At 34.9% G+C, this 24,146-nt stretch overlaps 2 protein-coding genes across 8 annotated transcripts in view; one reads left to right on the forward strand and one right to left on the reverse strand.

Annotated features, from left to right (window-relative positions):
- Positions 1 to 13,848, forward strand: part of WWP1 (WW domain containing E3 ubiquitin protein ligase 1) — a 58,972-nt gene extending 45,124 nt beyond the window's left edge. For all 3 annotated transcript variants that reach the window (XM_002199809.7, XM_012572051.5, XM_072924805.1), the window contains 9 exons: positions 378 to 466; positions 3,104 to 3,263; positions 5,928 to 6,061; positions 6,160 to 6,300; positions 7,536 to 7,656; positions 8,543 to 8,647; positions 10,006 to 10,102; positions 10,398 to 10,470; positions 11,678 to 13,848. In XM_002199809.7, coding sequence (XP_002199845.4) covers positions 378 to 466; positions 3,104 to 3,263; positions 5,928 to 6,061; positions 6,160 to 6,300; positions 7,536 to 7,656; positions 8,543 to 8,647; positions 10,006 to 10,102; positions 10,398 to 10,470; positions 11,678 to 11,777 — 1,020 coding nt within the window. In that variant the 3' untranslated portion in view covers positions 11,778 to 13,848. The remainder of the gene's footprint in view (positions 1 to 377; positions 467 to 3,103; positions 3,264 to 5,927; positions 6,062 to 6,159; positions 6,301 to 7,535; positions 7,657 to 8,542; positions 8,648 to 10,005; positions 10,103 to 10,397; positions 10,471 to 11,677) is intronic.
- Positions 1 to 24,146, reverse strand: part of RMDN1 (regulator of microtubule dynamics 1) — a 55,786-nt gene that overhangs the window by 25,823 nt on the left and 5,817 nt on the right. For 2 of the 5 annotated variants that reach the window (XM_072924010.1, NM_001245630.1), the window contains 6 exon segments: positions 23,826 to 23,915; positions 23,113 to 23,168; positions 20,951 to 21,038; positions 19,367 to 19,397; positions 17,985 to 18,118; positions 15,459 to 15,659 (listed from right to left, as the gene is read on the reverse strand). In XM_072924010.1, coding sequence (XP_072780111.1) covers positions 15,621 to 15,659; positions 17,985 to 18,118; positions 19,367 to 19,397; positions 20,951 to 21,038; positions 23,113 to 23,168; positions 23,826 to 23,915 — 438 coding nt within the window. In that variant the 3' untranslated portion in view covers positions 15,459 to 15,620. 5 annotated transcript variants of the gene reach the window in all.

The following is a 24,146-nucleotide window of genomic DNA, read 5'->3' on the forward strand; positions in this document are numbered from 1 at the left end:
AGTATATTAAACTTAGTCTGGATTAAATTATTTATTTTAAGTGATTTCTCTAAAACAAAAAATCTTATATATCAGATGTGGTGCCTTTTCGCCTGTTTTCCTTGAATAATGACTGCCTTAGGAAGAGTGTAAAAACAGGGTACCCATACAGCAGATATTCCTTCCACTTGCTAGCAGTCTGCTGCTCAAGGATCTGAAGTCCAAGTTGGTATTTTTGTGTGTAGTTCATTGATTGCTTGTTCCATGAGATGGTCTACTTGTTTTTCAAATTTGTGTAACATTTGACATATATACAGTTTCTGTATCAATATAAATTAAATATGAATGAGTGATGTGGTAACAATGCATAATTTATAACATTAATTTATTTTTAATAGATTATGGCATTAAAGCCCTATGATTTGAGGAGAAGATTATATGTTATATTTAGAGGAGAAGAAGGATTGGATTATGGTGGCTTGGCAAGGTAAAAGAAATTTTCTTAAATAGTTTTTATTTTCTTAATAGCACTCTAGCCTTGATTTCTCTTGCAGTCTGACCCTAGGTACCTTTTTAGTCACCCTAAATGTATTAAGGAGGTGGAACTGGCAGCACTGGCTATTGTCACAGGTTATACCTTCACACTGGTAAAACTACGGTCTCAGTTTTTCAATGCTTTGACAAAGAGTGATGTTTAAATTGGAATGAAATTAATTGCTCTGAGTTAGTTCAGAAACTTTCTATCAGAAAGTTCAATTTTCCTAGAAGCGGGGACTGTGGGAAAATAAAGTATTCTGCTTATTTGGAAAAATGGCAAGAGAACACCAGATTGGGGCTGATAAGAACAGAAAGGAAATAAACAAAAGGAGAGTAGTGCAGGCACGAAGGAGCAACTGACAGACTATGTTGGCTCCACTGGAATATGAAACAACTGGACTACAGGTTTTTCTAGACTCTGAAGTGGAACTCAGAGAGGAAAAATCTGATAACAGGAAAATCATAGACAAGATTTCATTTCTTGACCACAGAGAATACAACCACTAACTCCTGCTGCCAGTTACTTCAATGAAATGTTATTGCTAGGAAAAAAATTTCAGTACTACTGTACATCCAGGGAATTGGAAAAGGTCATAAGTGATAGAATTTTTCTTGTTAGGGTGTTTTGTTTTGTTTGTTTTTTGTTTTGTAATTTTTTTTTGTTTGGTTTTTTTTTTTTTAATATGTAAAGATGTTCTGGTTTGTTTTTTTCTGGTTTTATGTAGCTTCTTGTGTTAAAACTGAATTCAGTAAAAATGTGTAGTATTTATAAACAAGCAAGCTTGCCTCTGAAGGCTGAGCTTCTTTTGGGTATATGGTGTTTTACTTCTGATTACAGTATCACATAGATTTTTGGGGTGGGGAGTGATTTCAGGGAGGAATTCAATTTTTGCTTTGCATGGGTTTTGTTTGGTTGGGGTCCATATTGTGAGGGCCATAGGTTTAGGATGGGAACTAGAGCAGTTCATAGAACTTTCCATAGAAAAGACTGTAGAGTAATTTTACTGAAGTGTGTTAATCAAAGAAAGTAGAGAATAAATAAATAAAAAATACATAAGCAGAGTAGTTTCATAGTTTCTTAAATCTTGCCCAAGATTTTTTATGTGAAACTGAGAACCAGCCAGGATCTCACTGTAACTTGAACTGAGAGTTCTCAAGTGACACTAAATAAATGTTCATGTACTGAATAACAAAATACTCCATTAATACAAATATAGATCAGCAGGCTAAACTCAGTGTTCCCATCAGATTTTTACCTTGCATGTAGCAGGACCAATATGACATTATGTCCTGTAGCAAGTTGTAGCTGTTGATGTGAAAAATTCATTGCTTCTGCAACTTCTTGTTAATGACTGATTTAGTTTATTCCTCCCTTGTTATCTGACTTGTTCTAATTTAAATGCCTATTAAATTTGATGCTTCTATGTAGTTAACGTAATTGTCTCAGTGTGAAACTTGGCTAGAATGCTGTACAACATTCTTGTGCTTACTGGAAGATACTTGGAACACTGTTAGGGTTATTGGATCCTGGCTGCCTTTCTCTGTTTACTCTTTCTACTTGGCCTTTGGGTTGGAAGTGTATCATAGTGACTCATGATCCATGACTTGAGTTTCATGGCATGGTTAGGAGAAACATGACAGCAAATCTCATTTCTATTCCTTGATCTTGTGTAAATACAGGGATAAAAGAGATGCCTCTTAACTGTGACACCTGAAAGGCAGTCAGAATGGAATTCAGTCCCTACAGTTATTATAGGACAGACTTGCAGCTATTTTTATGGGTTATCCCTAGGTCTTATTGTTTAGTACCAAACATTGATTGCCTGATACAAAAGCTCCTGAGTATGTATGAATGTTCTGAGGTCTCTGCAAATACCATATGCAGATATTATAAAGCAAGAAATATTATCAAAATCACCTAGCTAAACACTGAATACCAGATTCTGGTATTACTCTGAGTTGAAAAAATTTAAGGTGGTGAAAAACATGTATTCATTTAACCTCAGCAAAAAGATACTTTTACACTGTCATGTCATGTAGGCTTAACCAGTCCATGGTAATTTGTTAAACTACAGTAATTGAGTGTGTGTTTTGCTGTCAGACTGGAAAAGCAAATGAAGTGTGCTGAGGTTTCAATTTGTTTGTTTTGTTTTCTCTAAGTTGTTTATAATAAGCATGGAATAATCTGTGATTTTTTTGAGTAAAGATGTGAGTTGTAGACAATAAAGTAGGCATGAGGAGGGTAAGTGCCGTGTACTAGTTGAGGCAAGGACTGTGTAAGAAAAAATGTTACTGATAGGCAGCTAAAACCTGTGCTCTGTGGGTGTGTTCAAGATGAAAATCTTAACTATAATTTCTAAACTTTGGAAACCATGATTTTCTAACATGATTTGGTCTGATAATTAATTTTCTATATTTGAGAAATATATAATACTGTATATAATTCTGTGATTCTAATACAACACTGTTTATATTATTTTTCAAAGTTTGCATATATTTTGACCATTTTGCTGGTTACCTAAGGGGAATGGTGATAAACATCTGTATTTGATGGTTTTTATGTGTATACATGTTTTTTTTCCCTTAGAGAATGGTTTTTCTTGCTTTCCCATGAAGTACTGAACCCTATGTACTGCCTATTTGAATATGCTGGCAAGAGCAACTATTGCCTGCAGATAAATCCAGCATCAACAATCAATCCTGACCATCTTTCATATTTCTGTTTCATTGGGCGCTTTATTGCCATGGTAGGTTAGATTTTTAAGGTTTTATATTTGCTGTAGCTATACATTTACTCCTGAACAGTATTTGTTTGTACAGTTATTAAAGGTTATATTAATCTCATAGAAATGGAAGATTAAGGCATATAAGTTTATTGAGCCAATTCCCTGAGAGTTAAGTCTCTTGCATACTCATGGTTCCTGGGAGAGTGATCAAAGTTAATATGATGCAATATAATATTTTATTTTCATCAATTGGATGTGTGTACTTAATGCAGACTGTTGTCTGAGTGTCTGAATACTGATGCTCTGAAAAATGTTACTAATATTTTGTGAAAAAGGCTCCTCAGTTGGACCTGGTATACCTGACGATATTTGAAAAAATGAGTCAGAATGTTTTGCAGAGTACACTAGGCCTTAATGTATATAAAAGTCAGATACTGAGGAGACCAGAAGCTATCAGGGAGCTGATTCTCTGCCATCCAATTTCTCTTAAACGACAAGGTGATCAGGCATGGTGTATCATTTCTTTGGTATCACTGAGTTGGTCTGTAGTGGCTCCTGTGTCTGTCACATTTCTTTCCCTCCATGTAGTGATAGTCATCTTTCCACATAATCATCATGTCTACAGGTAGTCCTCAGCAACATCCCTCCACCTGGTGAATACTGAAACCAAAAAGAGTAGATACAAGTGCATTTTCATACTGAAGAGACTATTGCCTTATGTTGTTCAGACTTTTTGTACAAAATTAGAATAAACACAAGCCAAGTGTAACATAAATGAAAAATACTTTCAGACTTAAAATAGGTTTTGGTGGTTTTTTAGTTCTGCTTTTCTTCCAGATGCTTCTTAAGAAATGTATTCAGCTATGACAATAACATCTCTGATTTCAAACATTTTATGGCTGAGTTCACAATTTTTGTGCTGTCATGAAAATTTTCCTGATTGGGTTTACACTTTCAATAGGCTGCCACCTTTTTTTTTCTATTTTAGAGTCTTCAGCAAGTTACAGGGCCGCTTAGCAGGAAGGTGTGATAAAGCCAATTAGGTGCTAGAGCCAGTGTTTCATTCAGCTGGTGATTTTTGATCTTGTCTGTAAGAAATGTTGACTTTAGGAAAGCTATTTTGTAACAGTAAAGATCATAGTAGAGAACCTAATGAAAGTAATTAACGTAGTTAAAAGACAAAGTTTTATTTCCTGAAGTATTTATGTGTTTATATTTTAAATTCTCTAAGCGGGGCAAGAGAGAGACCCGTGTAATGCTGCCTGATCTGGTCTGTTGCAAGGTTTGAGTTTTCATGGTTTATACTGAATGGAACTTTCTGCAGTGCTTCCTGGGATACCCTCTAGTGGCTTAAGATAGCTCAGGTAATAATGCAACTGCAAAATGAAGTTGCAGTTTCTGCTCTTCTCACAGTTCTAAAATAGTAGTGAGATTTTTAGTTTTAAGTACTAAAGTAGCCACAGTTGTTTCCAACTTAAGCAGGATTAAACATAAAGAATACATATCTTGCTTCATAATAAAACCCTGTTAAATTAAGTTGGCTGAGGCAACTTTTATATTTTGCTGTAAGATTATCATATGCATCAAATAATGTGACTTCAAGAGCTTAATTTTGCAGAAGCAGAAAATCATATGCCCAGATGCTGCACTTGACATGGAATTTCTACCAGGTCACTCTCCTATGAGAAAAATAAACTAGTTTAAAAGTAAATAAATGTATAAATAAACAAACAAATAAATACAGGCCTTTAAGAGAACCTCTTTAAGGTCTCCTTAAGCAGAGGAAAATGCATGATAGACTAAGCCTAAAAGGGGGAAATTAGGTGAGGAAAAAAGATGCAGCCTAGAGGAAATGGGCTGTTAATTGGCTCTTCTGTTCACAGAATCTGAGCTGAGAGGAAAGAGAAGCAATGAATCTATGTTTAGGATGGTTTTTTAAAAGAGCTATTTTAGTGGAGAAATTGTACTTGATAAAGCTGAGGGGAAGAAAGTGTTTTCATGGTTATGGTTGTGCTCCATGAGCTCTCAGATGCACTGAGTCAGTGTAGAAGTAACACTCTGTGTGTGTGTGTGTGTGTAATGCTATGCTTCGGTATTATTATTCAGCTTACACCCTCTGTGCATATGTGGTGAGACAAGTGTGACCATGTTTTTGGTTTGGTTTTTTTTTTTCAGTTTTGTGGAGAACTTAATTCCTCAGTTCTGTTACTCACCTACAAAAAAATGTGGTTCCCAAAGCTCTTTCTTACAAGTTGCAGTAGCATTCTGTAAATGATGATGTTGCTGGATATATGTGTGTAGTAAAAGTGGCAGTAATACTCAAGTTAGGATCAAATATTCTGATCAAGTAGGATAAAGTTAACACTTAGCAATTATGCCTATTCACATAATTAAGGGAAGAAGGGATGAAGTCCTTTTATGAGAAGTTTTATTTTTAATCAGAGAATTTCTAAATTGTAATAACATATGCTTGGATAAATTTTGTCCTTTTTTTTTTTTTTTTTTTTTTTGCTTCCCATTTAATTTAATGTTTTTCTCTTTATAAATATGGCTTTATAAAGCTGCTACTGCTATTTGGTGCTTTTCATTATTTGAAGGAAAAAGAAAAAAAAAAAGACTTCAAGTCCAGAAACTTCAATAATTCAGTAGTACAATAAAAACTAAACACATTTTTCTGTTCAACAGGCATTGTTTCATGGGAAATTTATTGACACTGGTTTTTCTCTGCCTTTCTACAAACGAATGCTGAGCAAAAAGCTTACTATTAAAGACCTGGAATCTATTGATACGGAATTTTACAATTCCCTAATTTGGATAAGGTTTGTAGTTTATTTTTTTGTGTGTGTCTTTGATATTTTATGGATATTATAAATTTATGAATAATGGAATTCATTGCAATATTTTTCTTTTCATCCAGGGATAATAACATTGAGGAGTGTAACTTGGAAATGTACTTCTGTGTGGATATGGAGCTCTTAGGAAAAGTAACCTCACATGAGCTGAAATCAGGAGGTTCAAATATCTTGGTAACTGAGGAGAACAAAGAAGAATATATTGGGTAGGAAGGTGTACATGCTGAAAAAAGTGTTCCATGTTTCTCCTGTTGCCTCTAGTCTTTTTTAACACGTTGGTTTCTGTTGGTTTGATTTTGTTGTTAACTTTTTTCCCCCATGTTACTATGTAATTCTTGTGACTGTTATTGAAATGGTACCTTGGTACATGTTGCTATTTTGATACACAGCTGCTTGGTACAAAAAGAGACCATGTGGAGAAAAGATGATCTGTAATGCTCTTATATGTGCAGTGAGAGAACAGGTGAAACTGAAATGAGCAAGCCGTTTTCAGTGACTTTAGGTAACAAATCCAGGTAGAGGGAAGATATCTATTTGACAGAAGATTTAAAAATTGTTTAGAACTTTGCTATAAATGTGGGAACTGAAATTCAGAATGGTGTGTAACATGCTGTGATTTCAACTGGTTTTTTTTTAACTGTTTCTACTACTCTTTTCTGCTTATTTCCTAATTTTATTACTGCCCTTCTGTTGCACTACAACATGAAATAACTCACACACTTACACTAATATTTAAAAGAAGAAAAGGAGCAAAAGGAGGGAACTTTATTTCTGACCTTACAATATATAGAATTCTAAAAGTAGCAGTGGATTGGAGGATGAAATTGCTACCTCTCCAACCACACTGGTCAAACTAACAGTCCATCAATTCCTCCTACAAAGAAGAATGCAAAACCATCATTATTTATAAGAACAGTATGTGAGAACTCCAGTAGAAATATGTAAACATCAGAAGGCATAGAAAACTTCTAAAAAGAATTTTAAACTTTTAAAAGAACAGGGTGACATCCTTCTTTTTCTGAACCTCTGTTTCTGATCTGTCTATTCAGTGATCTCAAAAGCAAATGTACACAGACCCTTTTCTGTGATACACTGTATGTCCAGTGCTGCACATAAAGTTTCCAATTAAATTAGCGGTCTTCAGTTTCTTTGAGAAATAGTTTCTATAGTATATAGATAAATTAAGGTTAATAATAATATTTCTTTTTAACTGGAATGGTAATCTAAGTTACATCTTGCTACTTTACTATTGTTTAAATTTGAAGATTTGTGATAATATAGTATAGTAGGCTCCTTATAGTTAATGAAATTGAACAGTGTAAGAAGTCAAACTTGAGGGATTCTTACCTGATGTGAACACATATACAATCCTATGTGTTTGAACTTCTTCATGTTGAATGCTAATTATGTTTAATTCATGTTTGGTTTTGTTCTATCCCAGGTTAATGGCAGAGTGGCGATTTTCTCGGGGAGTTAGAGAACAAACCAAAGCTTTTCTTGATGGTTTTAATGAAGTAGTTCCTCTACAATGGCTACATTATTTTGATGAAAAGGAACTGGAGGTGAGGTTTTTTATTCAGCATTAGCTTTTGGAAAGGCAATATGTATGGAGAGATTAAATGTATGGAGAGGTCAGCTTGAATCTCTCCTCTGCCCTTGCTGCAGTTGATAGCTTCTGGAACATGGAGAATTTATTAGGAGCAGTGGGATTAAATAATGATAAAAATTGTTCTTGAATCAGTGTTTTGGTGTTCAGCATTAAAATGTATTTTTGAAAGTTTCTGTGGAAGTATATGAGATCACTGATGCATCTGGGAGTCACAGACTTTTCCCACTGTGGTAGATGGGTAGAATTACTGTGTAACAGATGACACAGAAGTTGATTGTAGTGTATAGAGATTGCTTAGTGTCAAATACACTGTCTAAGACAGCTTCTAGGGTTCTTACATTTAAAGACAGAAGGTTGGAGGAACCAACAAGGCATGAAATGGAACTTTGCAGATCCTCAGTATGCAACTCAAGGTTGCTTCTTTTAATGAATACTTTCCAGACTTACACTTTGCAGTATGTTTTACCTTTATTAGTAGTAACAGTAGCAGCAATTTACTAATAATTTTGGAATATGAAGTGAAGATTTAATGGAAAGGGTAATATATTCCTTAATATAAAAATTCTCTTATGGAAAAGGTAGTAGCTTTTATTACTGAGCTATTAGTTGGAAGATACCAAGTCTCTGCTATTCAATCTTTCTGACCACTTATATACATACACAAGTTTGGATAACGGTAAACTTAGGATAAAGGAAAATCTAATTGTGTAGTAAAAAAAAAAATATTACCAGTCCTTTTTTCAGAGCAGAAACTTTCATTTTTGTTACCATGTCTCATACAAACTAGAAAATACTCTTAATTTTTGTGTTTAATGTGAAGAAATCGTTCTCTTTTCTAGGTTATGCTCTGCGGTATGCAAGAAGTAGATTTAGCAGACTGGCAGAGGAACACTGTTTACCGTCATTACACGAGGAATAGCAAGCAGATCATTTGGTTCTGGCAGGTATGTTAATAGTTACATTTCTGACTTCTGTAGCTTTTGTTTTGATCTGTAGCACAAATTACATGTGTAGTGTTGTGCTGTCCAAATGAATGTTTCTACAGCTTCCTTTCTTTCTTTTCAGAGAAGGAAAGGAGGATTACTGGTCTTTAGGAAGGATACTTTAGGGTGAGAAATGACAGACAGATATACACATTACGTTTGGATGCTAGCTTATGAATATTTTCTTCTATATCTTGTTCTAACTGATTATTCAGTGAGGTTTATTTTATTCTTAGTGATCTACCATCTAAATGTTCTTATATGTAGTACATCTGTACATCTTCACTTTGCAGTACCTGAAGGGAGCCTACAAGAAAGATGGAGAGGGACTTTTTACTAGTGCACATAGGGACAGGACAAGGGGAAATGGATTCAAAGAGAGGGTAGCTTTAGGTTAGGAGGAAGCTCTTTCATGTGAGGGTGGTGAGGCACTAGAATAGATTGTCCAGAGAAGCTGTGGATGCCCCATCCCTGGAGGTGTTCAAGGCCAGGCTTCATGGAGCTCTGAGCAACCTGGTCTAGTGGAAAGTGTGCCTGCTTTGGCAAAGGGGTTGAAACTAGATGAACTTCAAGGTCCCTTTCAAGTGAAACCATTCTGATTTGGTGATCTAAAAATGTCACTTAGTACTTATGATTATTTGTCATATTAAGCGTTGCACTCTAGCACTGACTAATCTTCACTCACATTTTAATGAAGTTGGCTATGGAATACTCTCAAATACTATTCTGGCACTATTCTACAAATTTTCCTAAAGAGAAGTCAGAACCAGGGTCTTCCTATCTCTTGAAAAGCCACCATTTTAGACATGCTTTTGACTAAGTTTTTCTGGGAAAGTGGTGCAAATAAGTTATGTCCTATCTTATTTATATCATAAGATCTGATGATAAATCCTTTTAAGATGCTTGGTACTAAAAGAATCTAAACCAGAAGTTTAAGTACCAACATTTATATGCAAATTTTTCTTAGTCTTGAAATACCCAGAGTCTGTAGCTTCATTAGTGCTTTGTTTAATAACAATGGCAATAGTCTTCATACAAAGCATTGACATGATTTATATTTTAGTGTAGAATAAAATAGGTAAGGATTCTTACTTGCTGTTCCCAGCCTTCACATTATAATGGCTGACAGTGCATATAATCTGAAATCACTGTTCTTTTCTCTCCACCCAATTTTGCTAAGTAAAGAAATGCAAACAGGTACTAAACAAAGTGGTGTGTTTTTAAATGGTATTATACTCTTCCAACCATTCCATGGGGTTTTTGGTTTTGTCCAGCTGTGTTAAAGCTTTTTATTAAGTAATTTGAATTTCTGTGCCTAGTTTGTAAAAGAAACAGACAACGAGGTTCGCATGAGACTTCTGCAGTTTGTCACTGGCACTTGCAGATTACCACTGGGTGGATTTGCTGAACTTATGGGTAAGTAAAAGGTTACCAGAACTGTTTTATATTGTCACTGTTTCATTTGCAAATGAACCATGCTGCAAGTGTACAGATAAGAGGAACTTCATGTTCATCACCTTGGATCTAGAAGGGCTTTTTATATCATAAATCATATTAATATGTTTATAAACTATTCATAAATTAGCTTGTTTCTGTGAGAAGCATGTTGATAATGAACTCTGCTGTGTCTGAGTTGTGTCTTATGTCACATATATATCATGTATGGTACTTAAAAGGAACAGATTACACTTCTTAAAATCTTATTTTCTAGGAAGTAATGGTCCTCAGAAATTCTGCATTGAAAAAGTTGGTAAGGAAACCTGGTTACCAAGAAGTCACACTTGGTGAGTTATGTGTAAACTTTGTGTACCTTTACTGGTTTATCTCTTCCAGGCTTACATTGGCCAAATCAAATGAAGTCTAATTTGGATCAATTTTCTATCTCCATCTTCAGTTTCATTTGATTGCCCTGACATGCCAGTATTGAAAACTTTCCTAGGCGCCCTCTTCTTAAATTTTGCAACTGTGCTGGACAGTTGGTCAATGTCAGATCTATCAAAATTATGAGACCATCCTTGTGTAGAACTGAAAGGTGCTTTCCTAATTCTTTTAGAGAATATTAAATAACTGAACAAATCATGTTAGATAGAATCATTATGAAAGATAAATGTATAGTCATGAGAAGAAGTAGCATGAAAGAAATGACAGCAAACCTTCAAAATAAGGATGCTTAGCCAAGAATGCTGATACTTTTTCCCACCAGGCTTCAGGTGGGCCATTATTGGCTTGGCATTCCTGTGCATACTGAACTGGTGCATCAGGTACACATATCAGTTTTTTATATGGACTTTGCAGAATGGACACACTTTCCTTTGGCAACCTGTGACAATAATATTCATCATACTTTTAAACTACTTAAGGGTATCTTCCATTTTGCATTTTCTCCACTGGATTTTGTTTTGAGTGATGTTTGCAAGAGTTAAACATATCTTGTCTAGGATAATTTTGAGGAAGACATGGAACGAAATGTTTTGGCAGAACTCTTTTAGGGCAAAGTTTAGAGGGAAAAAACACCCACCTATATCCAAGCATGTGTAGGAAGGAGAAGAGTTCAGCTTTTTCATGCTGTTGATGAAATCCAGCATCAAACTAGGATTATATTAAAATTCATGCTAAAAATTTCCTTTTCTATGTATTGCTAGTATAAGCAATTATTATTGTAAGTATCATGTTTTTGTATTATGTTTTTTCGAAGTATTATAGTTCCCTGTATCTTGGACAGTCTTTAGTCTTACACCATTCTAGTTTTTTATCTGGTAATAGTCTTTGGTTTCTTAAAATATTCCTCTGAAACTTTTGACTGTTTTTCCTTCTTGTAGAAATGCCAAGGTGGTGAGATTATGCTATTAGCGTAATGCTATGATTGCTATTTCTTTTTTTCCAATTGTTAGATCAGAACATTTATACCTTCTACTATAACAATTGAGTTCTGTAGAATTTTACATGGGATTTAAATAAACTTCACAAAATTCTGTTTTTTTTCCTGCTCAGTTTTAATCGTTTGGATTTGCCACCATATAAAAGCTATGAACAACTAAAAGAGAAGTTGCTCTTTGCCATTGAAGAAACAGAGGGATTTGGACAAGAGTAGAAGTGGCTTCTAATCAAAAAGGATATCTTGAATAATAAAAGGCCCAGCCAACTAAAATTGCACATTTAATTGTATATAAGCTTTTTGTTCTGTACAGTGATCTTTCTGGAACTCTAAAAGTTTAATTGTTCTCTGTTCTTCCACAAATATATGCAAAACAGTTCAGCCTTTTCTACTTTTATTTATTGCCCTTTCAAAAGACCAGAAAAAAACCCTCCATAAATTTTGAAAGCAGACAAGAGACTTATTTAAAATATATATATATAAAAATATAAATATATATACTAATGGGCTCTAGTTTTATAGAGCTTTAAGTGTATGAAAAGTTGCAGCCATTTAAAAGGGCCTGGATTTGCTTTATCTTGGCTCTGTCATTCAGAAAAATGTTTAATTGCTCAGTGTTCTCTAATGAAACATCTCCAAGTTTGTTTTACTGCATGGCTGTTCTAAAAGGTGTTAAAGGCTTAGGCCAAACATATCCTAAATATGTAGAAAGATGCTGCTGGTATTTGAGACGACAGAATCTGTTCTTCTGTCAGATTTTTTTAAATACATAAATAGCAGATATATCCCTCTTTACTGATGTAGCCAAGGTCATGAATAAAGCCTTTACTACTTGCACAAGAGTCATGTACCATGAGATGAATGTGATTTAATGTTGAAAGGAATTGGTGCCACTGTTCTGACTTACTGCAGGAGCTGAACAGAGTATTTTAATTCATTTGAGCAGCATTGAAATTTGTTTACATAGAACCATGGGTTATTAACACGAGGATGTTAGGTAATCTTCAAATTAAAAATAATAAAAGAGAAAATATTACCCATTCTCTTCTTGGTCTGGTGTCTTGGAGGCTTTTTTTTTTTTTTTTTTTGGTTTGGTTTTCTTTGGTTTCCCTTTTCAATCCGTGATGTCCTTTTTATAACTTTGTAGAGTTGTATTAATGTAAACTGAGCTATAAGGGTATACAAAAGGTAATGTGAATTTTGCTGCTTTCTGTGTTCTTGTTCAGTTTCAGATACTGGATCTAGTAAATTCAAATAAAATGAAAGTTACTTAAGCTTTGCACAGATACAAATATTATTTAGTATTGAATACTCTCATTCTCTAAAATTCTTACTGAAATTTAGATGAATTTGAATAAAGTACATCTAAAACTTGTCATTCTTTTATGTAAATCAGGTTTGTCCTAAGTGCACAATAATGTAAAAACATTTTAAGATTAGTTTTATTGGCATTTTATTGGCATATATTTGCTGAACTGCAAAGACATGTTTAAAAAAATACTAAAATTTAACACCTTATTCATGTGAATTATATTAAATGCTACTTCTAGCAAACTGTGCTTCCTTATTATAGAGTAAAATGTGTTTTAAATCACCATTTGTAATATGCTTTAAATATTACCTGTAAATTCCATTACATTTAAATTACACAGAATTTTGTACACACATGAAAATGATTTTAGAATACAATTCAACACACTTGTGTTAACATATCATATTGCACTGTTAAAAGTGTACATGCAGAAAAAAATCAGCTATATCTCTTCATGTATCTTTCCAATGCAGCAGCTGAATTCTGCCAAAAGTTTTATTTTTCTACATATTGGATTGTCTCAAGGCTTTGTATTCAATATGCACAGCTTACCCTGGAGCTGTAGCTGTACAGAGCTCTGGTCACAGCAGTGGTGCAGCAGGCCCAGACTGCTGTCTTACATGAACTTTTCTGTAAGAGCTTCAAAAATTTCCACCACTTCGAGAGTTTTTCATACACCACCAAGTATCTTTTGCAAAACCATTTTTATATAGCACTAAATTCATTTGAAGTGCAAATCCACTTAAATTATCACTTATGCTAGTTAGAATGGAGGAAGTTTAAGAAAACAAACCAAGAAGGTCAAAGGTCAGGCACCAGGAGTGTGTGTATCACTTTCCTAAAATACAAGGAGGGCTAAATGTCACAATTGATGAATTTGCACTAATGAATGACTTGGTGACCCACTACCAACTGCTGAATTTTGTGAATCTGTGAGTAACTGAACGAAATAAAAAAGACAGCACACTACAAGAATGTAGTTGTTTTATTGTTTTGGTAACTTTAGCTGTCTCATACCTGCAGTGGCATTTCCTGGGGGTAAGGATTAGTAAGCATGAAAAAAACAAATTCAGTAGCTTTCTGTCCATGTGTATGACCTGTGAATTGGTGTCAAGGGCCTGACTGAAAGAATGGCTCTGGATGAAAAGAAAGCAAAATTAATATACCTGTGTGCAAGTGTGTACAGTATTTGCATTTTCTGGGAATTGCAGCAAGACTGTGTTGTAATTTTTTCTTTTCCCACATGAATTCCCCATATTTCACCTATACTTGGGGGGAGTGAGTAAGACAGCAAAAAGAGGGAAGGCAACAATGGTTGAAGATCAGACCAGGGAGGTAATACTACCTGAAGGAGCTGCTGTCTAGTTCATGGGTTTTATTGTTTCCATTCTTCCTCAACTCAGCTGCTTTTCACTACACACTTCACAGCTATTACTTTGGATATTCTTCCTTTGTGCAGCAGCAGAAAAGGCACCTAAAGTAAAGATGCCTCTGCCACAAAGCTACTAGAAACAACTATATGCAGATGTTTTTGTACAATATGAACGCAGAAAATTTTCTCTCAAACACTCACACTGTAACATAAAGGACTTCATTATGATGCTGTACTAATATAACAGTTACTTTATGGTAGTTGAAAAAGCTCTGTTTTGACTAGTTATGTGGCAATAGGCTTTAATTCAAGCCCCAGATTCTCCCTCAACCATGAATTTTTACTACTGACTTAGTTTGGGCTTGGTTGGTTAGTCTAAGCAATTTATGCTGTTCATCTTACTTCGAAAATTGCAATTCCCTTTCCTAGTAAAGTAAACACTAGGTATTTTCTAGTCAATTTTCTTCTAGGGTGTTCTACTGAGAATACCACGTTTAGTATTTCTTCATTATTTGGTCCACTTTTTCTCTTGGGTAATTGGAATATATTGTTTGGCTAGACACTTAACTTAGATTACTTTGTATTTCTGGTGAAAATTCCTGCCAACACAGTAGAAGTACCAAGAAGAAAGTTTATGTCCACAAACAGAAGTCCATGTCCTTCCACACAGTAGTTCCTTTCTAATGTACTGGGAGTGCGTATTCCTCATGTTATCAGAGTCTAAGGTGGTGTGTGTGCCCAGCAAACATTTACAGCCATTAAATCATCACAAAGCTTCTCACTGCACATGCTGGTATCACCCATAAAGGGATTTTCTTAAGATGTTCTCTTCTTGTTCTTTTTTCCTTCATTTTTTATTTTAAACCACAACACTTTCTGCAAAGTCAAACACTAGCATTTAAGAGTATTGGAATTAAGAAAGTGCAGCCTTAATGATAAATCTGTTGGAGCATTACTCTTGAAGGCCATTGAATCTCACAGGAAAATAGCGTAAAAAAACCTGAAGTATTGTAATTATGTCATGACCCTATCCCTCTTTTCTTTAAACTTATGCTAGTCACATTTCTCATTATTCCTCATAAATAACTTGTAGTTTAGAACTGCAAAAAACTTAATTAAAAACCCAGGCTATCACTCTGCCAAGCCTTTTCTGTCTAGCTTGTGAATAAAGCCCACTTCAGTCCCATGTAAATGAACAGACAGGATCACATAATGAAACAGATCTTCCAGTTCAGATTTTAATAGAAATGAGAGGCAGACTGAAGGTCTGAGCTGTACTTTTAGTAACAGCTTTAATAAGCCAAAGTAGTATTTGAGGCCTTTTTCCTATGCTGCTCACACCTGAGGCACTGAATTCCCATAATCTTGTTTCTTCTTATATAGAATTAAGCAGCTCCAAAGCTTCTTTCTGTACCTGAAAGAAATAAATTTAACATAACAGTCCCAGGTAGTTACAGACTTATCCGCAAATTTCCCTCACAAGCACCCAAACGTTTCCCTGCAGCTGTGTAAATTCAGAATGGTCCTAGGACAAGTCATTTTCCTTCTGTAGTTTAAGATGTTCAATACTTGAAATATGAATCAGAATAAATCACTTAAGCCAGTGTTTTCAGTGTTATTCACTTACTACACTTACTATAAATGAAGTTTATTTGTGTTGACTACAGATACTAGTTCTTGATTTGCTGCAGTCCAATAGTTGCATGCAGGAAATTGTCCTGTCTACCTCTGACCATACCCAACCAACCTACACTTTTCAACACTCCAGCCAGCGACTAAGAAGTGAGACCATTTCTGAGGCTCTGTTTGTCTAAGGTTTCTGGTTAAAATCTAGTAAAAATTGAATATGGTCTCTAACATTCATATTAAAACACCCCCCAACAACAAACTAAACTGTCACCCTGATTTTTAGGATTTTCTGAAGTCTTCTGAGTTTACATTCTTGTAGCAAACTTTCTCACACACTTTTTGTAAATAACTTATTGTTTTGCATTCCTCCATAGAGGCAGAGAAATTTGATGGACTGGTAGGTTGTCCAGGGTCGTTGGAGAGGTGACACTTTCACTCTCCAATCCACTGTCGCCTCTGGAAAACTAAAAATGCTGGAGTCAGAAAATAAACTCCCCTTTTTTACCTTTACAATAGCAGCGGTAGGTGTCATATAGTGACACTGAACAACAAAAAAAATCTCAACACCCTCTCATCCCTCCTCAAACTACAAAAAAAAAACTCCAAACCAACAATGGTAATGACAGCAAGCTATGCAGACGGTGTAAGCCAGATACTTCTGAGGACCTCCAGTAACAAATGTTCAGAAAACATAGTTATGCTGAGACAAGAATTCAAATGTCTTTGCACATGCAGTTTCCTTCATAGTGGACTATCAAGTCTACTTTCCAATGAATTTTGCATTTTACGCATTCACACAGAGAACGGAGAGAATGCTATCTTTCTCAGTTCAGTAGCTCTGCACTCCTCTAAGAGATTAAGAAATAGATGTCTGTACCAGGGGGCCACAAATAGATGAAGCTGATCAGTGGTTTAACAACTTGGCTACTGCACAAAATTCACTCCTGACTATACTTTTTGAATGGTTCCTAAAGAAAGACAAGTTTTTGGGATCACTGGTTTCATGTGTGCCTCGAGCTACTGGTAACTGTCAGAAGAACTGACCAATTTCTTACACACCTGAGACCACTACTCCTTTAGGCTATTAAATTTCCTAAACATTTTGCAAGGCACTGGAGGAATGTAATACTTGTATTTCCACTGAAAGATGTTACTAAAGGAACTCACTTTTGGAAGAAACAGTCTGAGGCTTACTAGCGAGGGATTCTGAAACACTGTCTTGGTAGTGTTTTTTCTGAGGTGTGAAATGCAAAATCCTACCAAAGTATTTCCTACTTTGGACATTCAGTGTTGTATGGACATTCAGAATGTGCATCTCAACTGCAGCTTAATGCTAAATGAAATAGAGCTCAATCAACCATAAAAAAATCAAATGGAAATGAAGCTTTGTTAGTCCTGATGCTAACAGGATTGTTTTTAATAAGTAACTGCAATCACTTTGGTTTATACTGAATGTATTATCAGGTATGAACAAGTCTAATGGATTACCTCTCTTGAAGTACTTTGAATATTTAGGTAGGAAGCAGATGCCTACCCTCCAAACCAAAATCCTTCTGCACAGTTTCAAAGGGTAATTAAGTGATTCATGACATCTAGCACTGTCGAAGATACATTACCTTATGCAGTCTTATTCAGATCATCTGAATCTCTCCCTAGGGGCCTGTGAAGGACTGCAATGTTGAGGTTTTGGTACATCTGGGGTTTTTTCTTCCTTATGTTCACATGATTGTGAGCTATTCCAAAATGTAATTCCTACCTTACCCATTTCAGGCATATGAAAGGTGATTTTGTGTTCACATAGAAACAGGCTAGTGCAGGTGCCTATCTGAACCTCAGAAACACAGCTAAGGCTGGGTCATTGTTAGCTCTATGAACTACCATTAAGAAGAAAGGTAACAGTTCTCTGCTATGAATAAAACAGAGTATTTCCAACCATTATTTTCAGACATGGCTAGTAACATACTAAAATTTTTTGGTGTTGATGTGATTCTGAATTAAAGGTGCTGAACTACAAGTTGCCCTGAGTTAATTTTATATGCCATTTCAATGCCATGATATCATACATGTTGGATACAATATGATTGTACACTTACAGTTCTTAACTTCCTACCTGTTTGTCCTCCTCCGTCTGTGCAGGATACTCCTTTGCTTTGCTTAACCACAGAAGAGCCATCTTCTTATTGTTTAACTTCAAGTATGTTTTCCCCAAAAAGAGCAAATTTTTGCTGTAGAAATTTGGATCAGCTGCATAGACAGGAGAAAAGCCTTAGATGGGAATATACTTTGATACTTGTTTCAGAAAACATAGTTTGGCTTTGGATCAGAAGGAAGGAAATGTAAAACTTCCACCTGCTAGTTTTTTTTCTCATAAACAATTATATTAGTTATCAGCTTGCTAGTTAATACTAAACATACTACAAACTAAATGACACTAGATTCCTCACAAAGAGCAAAGCAGTGAGCTTAAAGCATACCAGCTTTGCTTTGCAGGTTTTGGGCTTTTCTGGACCTAGTAGGTACAACAGGCAATGCAACCAGCTTAGCAGGTATAGGCAAGGGGAAATAGGGCACATACAGATATCAGCCTAATTTTTGCTGCACAGAATAAAGCAAAACTATTTGCATTCACAGTGAACATTTTTTAAGGAGAGATTTAAACCTTGCTTTTATAAAGCATAATTCATTATTAAAGACTAATCTTGTCTGCTGGTCATACTTATAGCACAGGATTTCTCTACTGCTGGATTTAAGGTCAGGTTTCAAAACATATGGAGGTGTTTTGGAGGCAAATTTTGAGATGAAGTTCACTGTTCCAGTTCACAGCTGCATTACTTGACACTTCGGAAGACACACTATGAGCCTTTCCTCTAATCTTCAATAATTTAACTATGTACAAATCTTTCACAGAACACTGTCGTGTTTTACTTTATCTTTCAGATAGTGAGTTTTGTTTTATGGCTTCACTCCTGGTAAAATAACATGTTCATATTTTATTTTATCTCATGTACAGTTTAACTGTCAGATCGGCAGAATACCTTCTGAAATAATAAAAAGTCTGCTTTTTCTGTCTTCTATTCAGAATACAGAGGACTTTTGAACTCTAAGAAATTTCGGAAAAAGTAACACAGAATTCCCTTTTTAAATTTCTTCTGCCTCCCTGCACTCCTGTTGAATTCCTTAGGGAAGAGTGCTTTATTCTCAGGAAGGTACAAATTTCACTTTAGTATTTCCTCTGAAAAAATCTTCACATTACACTGATGTATACTAGGTGTGTAACATACTTTGGTAAGTGTGTAACATACTTTTAAGTATCTCTGATAAAATGTTCCTATGTAACAGCTCAGTGTGCTGACTGGCACACTACATTTATCAGCTGATCACATGCTACTGTTTTGGGTTTGGTGGCTACAGTTACTAAGGTAAGTTGGAGGTTTACTGCAAGTCATGAATTCTAAAAGATATTTTTCAGTCAAAACAAGCCACAAGTCTTACCTTCTTCTGCCATGTGGAAGTAGCGAAGAGCCTGTGAAAGACAAAGTTGTTTTCTTTAAAGTGGAGAATAAACTCAGCACAGTAGTCAAACTAGTCTTATGCACATACCTGAAGAAGGAGTTCCTGTCCCTGATCTTATTTTTATTAATTCAGCATGCTACTGATGTTACCATTACATTTGACATCATCTCAAAAGAACTAGTACTTACCCAACTATCCCCCTACCACTTCTTCTGTAAGTGTAGTACCTCCTACTTGTTACTACCAACTTGGATTGTGTTTTTCCAATTCAACTTGTCAAGATAAATTTTGAATTTTGTTTGTACTATCCAGCACGTTTGCAGTTTTTCCCATCTGTTTCTCATGTATAAATTTAGTAGATAAAACAAATCTTACGATTTGGGTCATTAATAAATATTTGAGAGAGAACTGACTCCCACAGAGCACCAGCTAGTAGCCTCTTACATAAGGATAAACATCTATGATACCCACACATTTTCAGTAAGTTTCCCATCAAGCACGTATGCAATTTCAGTCCATCCCTACATTTCCTTAAAGGAGTAGGGGGAGGGAAAAAGCTCTCACAGAACTTGAAAGTATGGATGTATCTATAAATTAGATTTTGTACTTCAACTGCAGAAATCATACCAGTATAAGTTTGCTTCTTCTGTGAGGTAAGTGCTACAGAACTGAATGTTGGGACTGGCATCATTCTGGCAGTATTTGAAATCCTGGCTGACACTTTGTATTCTTCTGAAAGTGGTTTTTCAGCAAAACTTAAAACTTGACATTCCATTTAAGAGTTTTATTTCTTTTTCAAACAGCTCTTAAATTGCTTTCTATGTAACAGCAAGAAGCCTGCCCCCCTACCCTTTAAGAGAACAAAACAGTTATTGGTTGCTCTAAACAAACATTAAAACTTTTCTATTATCAATTTAATTGTCAAGCTTCTAAATATGTACAAGTGTTTAAATAAGATGTACACTGGTTTAGACACATACAGTTTTAGACATGCTACTTTAAAAGATGAACACCTGGATAGTATGTCTTAGGGTGTATGACAGCAGGAATCTCTACAGAAAAGAGGAACAAAAGTACTTTCAACTGAAAAAAAACCCACACCATATGTGGCCAGAGAATTAAAGGGTATTTGTTCATCTTAAGTAATAAAGTGAGCTGTTGCTTTTTGCATTTAATATAAGGGGACAAATTCTATTAACTAGCAAATATATAAATGGCATAACACCACCATATACATCAGCACTGGACTAGTGCAGTTATCTGCAATAGAGCACAACAGTAATTACAAGCTAAGTTACATAGAGTTTATTATTTTCTCATGCAAAAACTACCAAAATAATTTACATTATTCTGTGTGTCCTACATCTGAAGAAAATTAAAGTTTTTTATGTTTTTAGATACTTCTCACTCTCATGTCCTCATTTTATTATTGACAGTTGTAAACTGACAACTCCATTCTTATTCCATAATTAAGAGGTCAGCTTTGTCAGGAAAATAAGTAAAAAGTGTATCATCAGCTTTGGGTGGGGGAAGAACAATCTGTGAAATATTTTCATACTGTACCTCTTGAAACGTGGAGGTTGGTGGTGTGGCAAACAGCGTTGCAGCTATTTTTCTTTGGTACCATGGCATCTCAGCAAAAGAGTAACACCTGAAGGAAAAATAAACATTTAGATCTACACTTCACATTTCTCTTGTTTTTGAGCAAGTCTCAGAATTTTGTTGGACATAAAAACTGGATGTCCTAATTGTTGATTCCAAGAGTCAAAACTGCAGACACACTGCAAGTTTTATAAGCATGTTCTTACAGCTGTAAACGAAAACAGCAAAATGTCTGAAGCTGCTGCTAAAAAAGTTTTGCTGCTAAAAGTTATGGTGTGTGTTTTGCTGGGAACTAACTACATTAGCTAAAACTGGGACAGTTACTAAGCAGGAGACAGATTTTGAACTTGAATGATTTTAATGATTTATGTGTATTTTTTTCTCATGTATTTGCAAAAGCAACATAACTGAGTAATGTATTGCCTTACCTCAACACTACTTTGCTTTTCTCAATTATTAATATAAAGTAGATCTGCAGTACATTCCTGAGACTCTGATCTATAAGAATGAAAATAAATTCAAGAATCAAACCACTGTGCTCTAGGCTAAGTCAAGCTATGCTGGTTTTCTATCTACTAAATAACAAAGATAATCAATCAGTCACTTATCTTATTGGTGCTGGAAGGATTAAACATTTTTATTGAAGCATTTTAAGTGCACAGAACATTCTGGGTGCAAATATTAAACAATGATAGTCACTTTAGCAGCCTCCCACAATGAGATTACAATTGTTATTCGCTGTGTAAAATAGAGCATTCTAGAGGACATGAAAAATTAGTAACTGTAAATGTTTGGAGGAGAGGCAGGCAAGACATGGAATACACAGCCAGAGTTGAAATTGTGTCATTAGATGTGCCTTATCAGAAAGAGATTCAGTCCAGGACAGATTAGAAAGAGCAAAGATAACTGGCTGATACTAAATGCCAGTTTCAGATCAAGATGGCTCTGGAACTCAGTAACGAGTACATTTAAATATACAACATGGGAATATTTTAGAGCCAAAAGCAGTATTAATCTAACATCTCTCATCATCTTTTCTAATTTTCCTTGGGAACAATGTCTAAAGTGCTTCCCAGAACAAGCTTCCTATCTCAAAATTGACTTTGAGGCTTAGTCAGTTGGTAGAATATATTTCTGCTTAAAACTCTGGACTATTGCAATTGTTAGATCATGTGGGAATGAATGGTGGATGCTTAAGTTTCTGAACTAGTAAAAAACTCTGGAGCAGTAGATGATTGTTTTCTTTAATACTTAGGATCCAAAAAAAAAAAAAAAAACCCATAGAAAAATTTGACTGTGGGTTTCAGTATTTTTTTAAGCTGAAAATACATTGCTTTTCTTTATTTTCAATCTCTCAATCTTACAATAGAGATCTCCGGTAAAACTATGTAACTAACATCTTTGGTCTTTTTCAGACAAATAACCAAAAGTGCTGTTTGGAGTCTCAGTAACATATAAATGATATTGCTTTCCATCACACCAATTGCCTAGAATACCCTGGATAGTATGGAAAGTTCTATTTCCAGTCCATTTGCCTGCTATATAACAGTAATTCTTAGTATCATTTTCACTGAGCAGTAAATTCAATTTCAATTATTTTTGGTTAATATATATGCATTTATAAGCTCCCTTTATTTAATGTAACTTTTAAAATACTGTATCCTGACAGATAGTAACAGAAATATTTTAGGAATACATCTCATTTTTGATAGATTTTCAGGGATTTTATTAAGTTGCAGCCATCACTGAAATTCAGTGTAAAGTCAGTGCTGAGTTTTGACTCCATTCATACTCCAGAAGAAAATGAGCTACAACTTTCTATCACTGATGCCCACTATGGATTCTATGAAGCAAACTTAACATCTGCAAAAGGAGTTTTTAATAGTGCCATACAAATAAATTAAATGAACAATTATTTTTAATATTTTTCAACTGCATAATAATTAATAGCTAGACTTTTTCAAGGCATGACATCCTATATCTGTTCAATATGTATTCATTCTTGCATCAAATACAAGTACATTCTAAATTATTCCAAGCAGTTGTGTAATTCATGCCAGTTATTTTATACTCTTGCATTTTTCTATGCCATGTGCTAACTTCAGTTTGAAAATACATCTTACCAAATCCCTATGAGATGAATTGTTGTAGCATCTTTTGGATTCAGTTCAATGGCTCTCTGGTGTGGGGAGAAAAAAAAGAACACAATATGTAAAGAAGTTGTTCTGACACATTGATTAAAATACATTTTAAAATAGACTTGTTATCATACTGTTAATTAAACCAGACTGTGGTGTGTAGAATTTCAAGGCAACACACTGTCTATTCAGTGCACAACTTAATCAGCTCACCTCCAAAAATCTGATGACATTGACAGATGTCTAAGCACATCTCTTTAGTAGGTTATTAAAAGTTGCATTTGAGACTTGGCATGTTCAGATTTTGATATAATCTCTGGTGATATAAAATAAGTAGTTCTTTATCTTCTCCAGTATTTGTCCTTTACTGTTATATAATCCACAGTTAAAAGGACAGCCATACAGCCATTTCTCAATATCACAATTACAACTGATCTAGTCCTAAGAGGTTTCTAAAGCACTTTAGGTGTTTCACGACTCCCTTCTAAAGTGACTTAGTTTACTGTAGGATAGCATTTGTACTCCTTGTTTCTGGGGCATTTCTGGAGCATATGACATAGTAACCCAAAAAACAAAGTGATACTAGGAAGTCTGAATAGAAGTATGCTTTCAATATTTCACCAAAAATTAGTTACCAGCTGTCACACAATCTACATATTGGACACATTAATCTTGTCATATACAAAAAACTGCATTACCTGGAAATGCTCTTTGATGATAATAGCATTTCCAATTTTAGTCTTGATTCCTTCATAGTCTCCAACATCACTGAGGCAAATTCCATACCACTGTAATTCAAATAACAAAAATAAAAACATTTAATATAGCACTATATTAATGGTACATTTAAAAAAACTTGCAACTAGAACAGCTGCCACCACCACAAACAACAATACGTATGTGTTGTGTTGTGAACAGTTCTATCAACATCAGAGCAAGCTGCTGGTCTGCATGTTTAAAGGGAAGGGAATCAGTGTCCTCTCCTGACCCAAGATACCAAGGCAAGTGATAACATTATG

This window comes from Taeniopygia guttata, chromosome 2 (genome assembly GCF_048771995.1).
Source record: "Taeniopygia guttata chromosome 2, bTaeGut7.mat, whole genome shotgun sequence".
NCBI classification, from domain to species: domain Eukaryota; kingdom Metazoa; phylum Chordata; class Aves; order Passeriformes; family Estrildidae; genus Taeniopygia; species Taeniopygia guttata.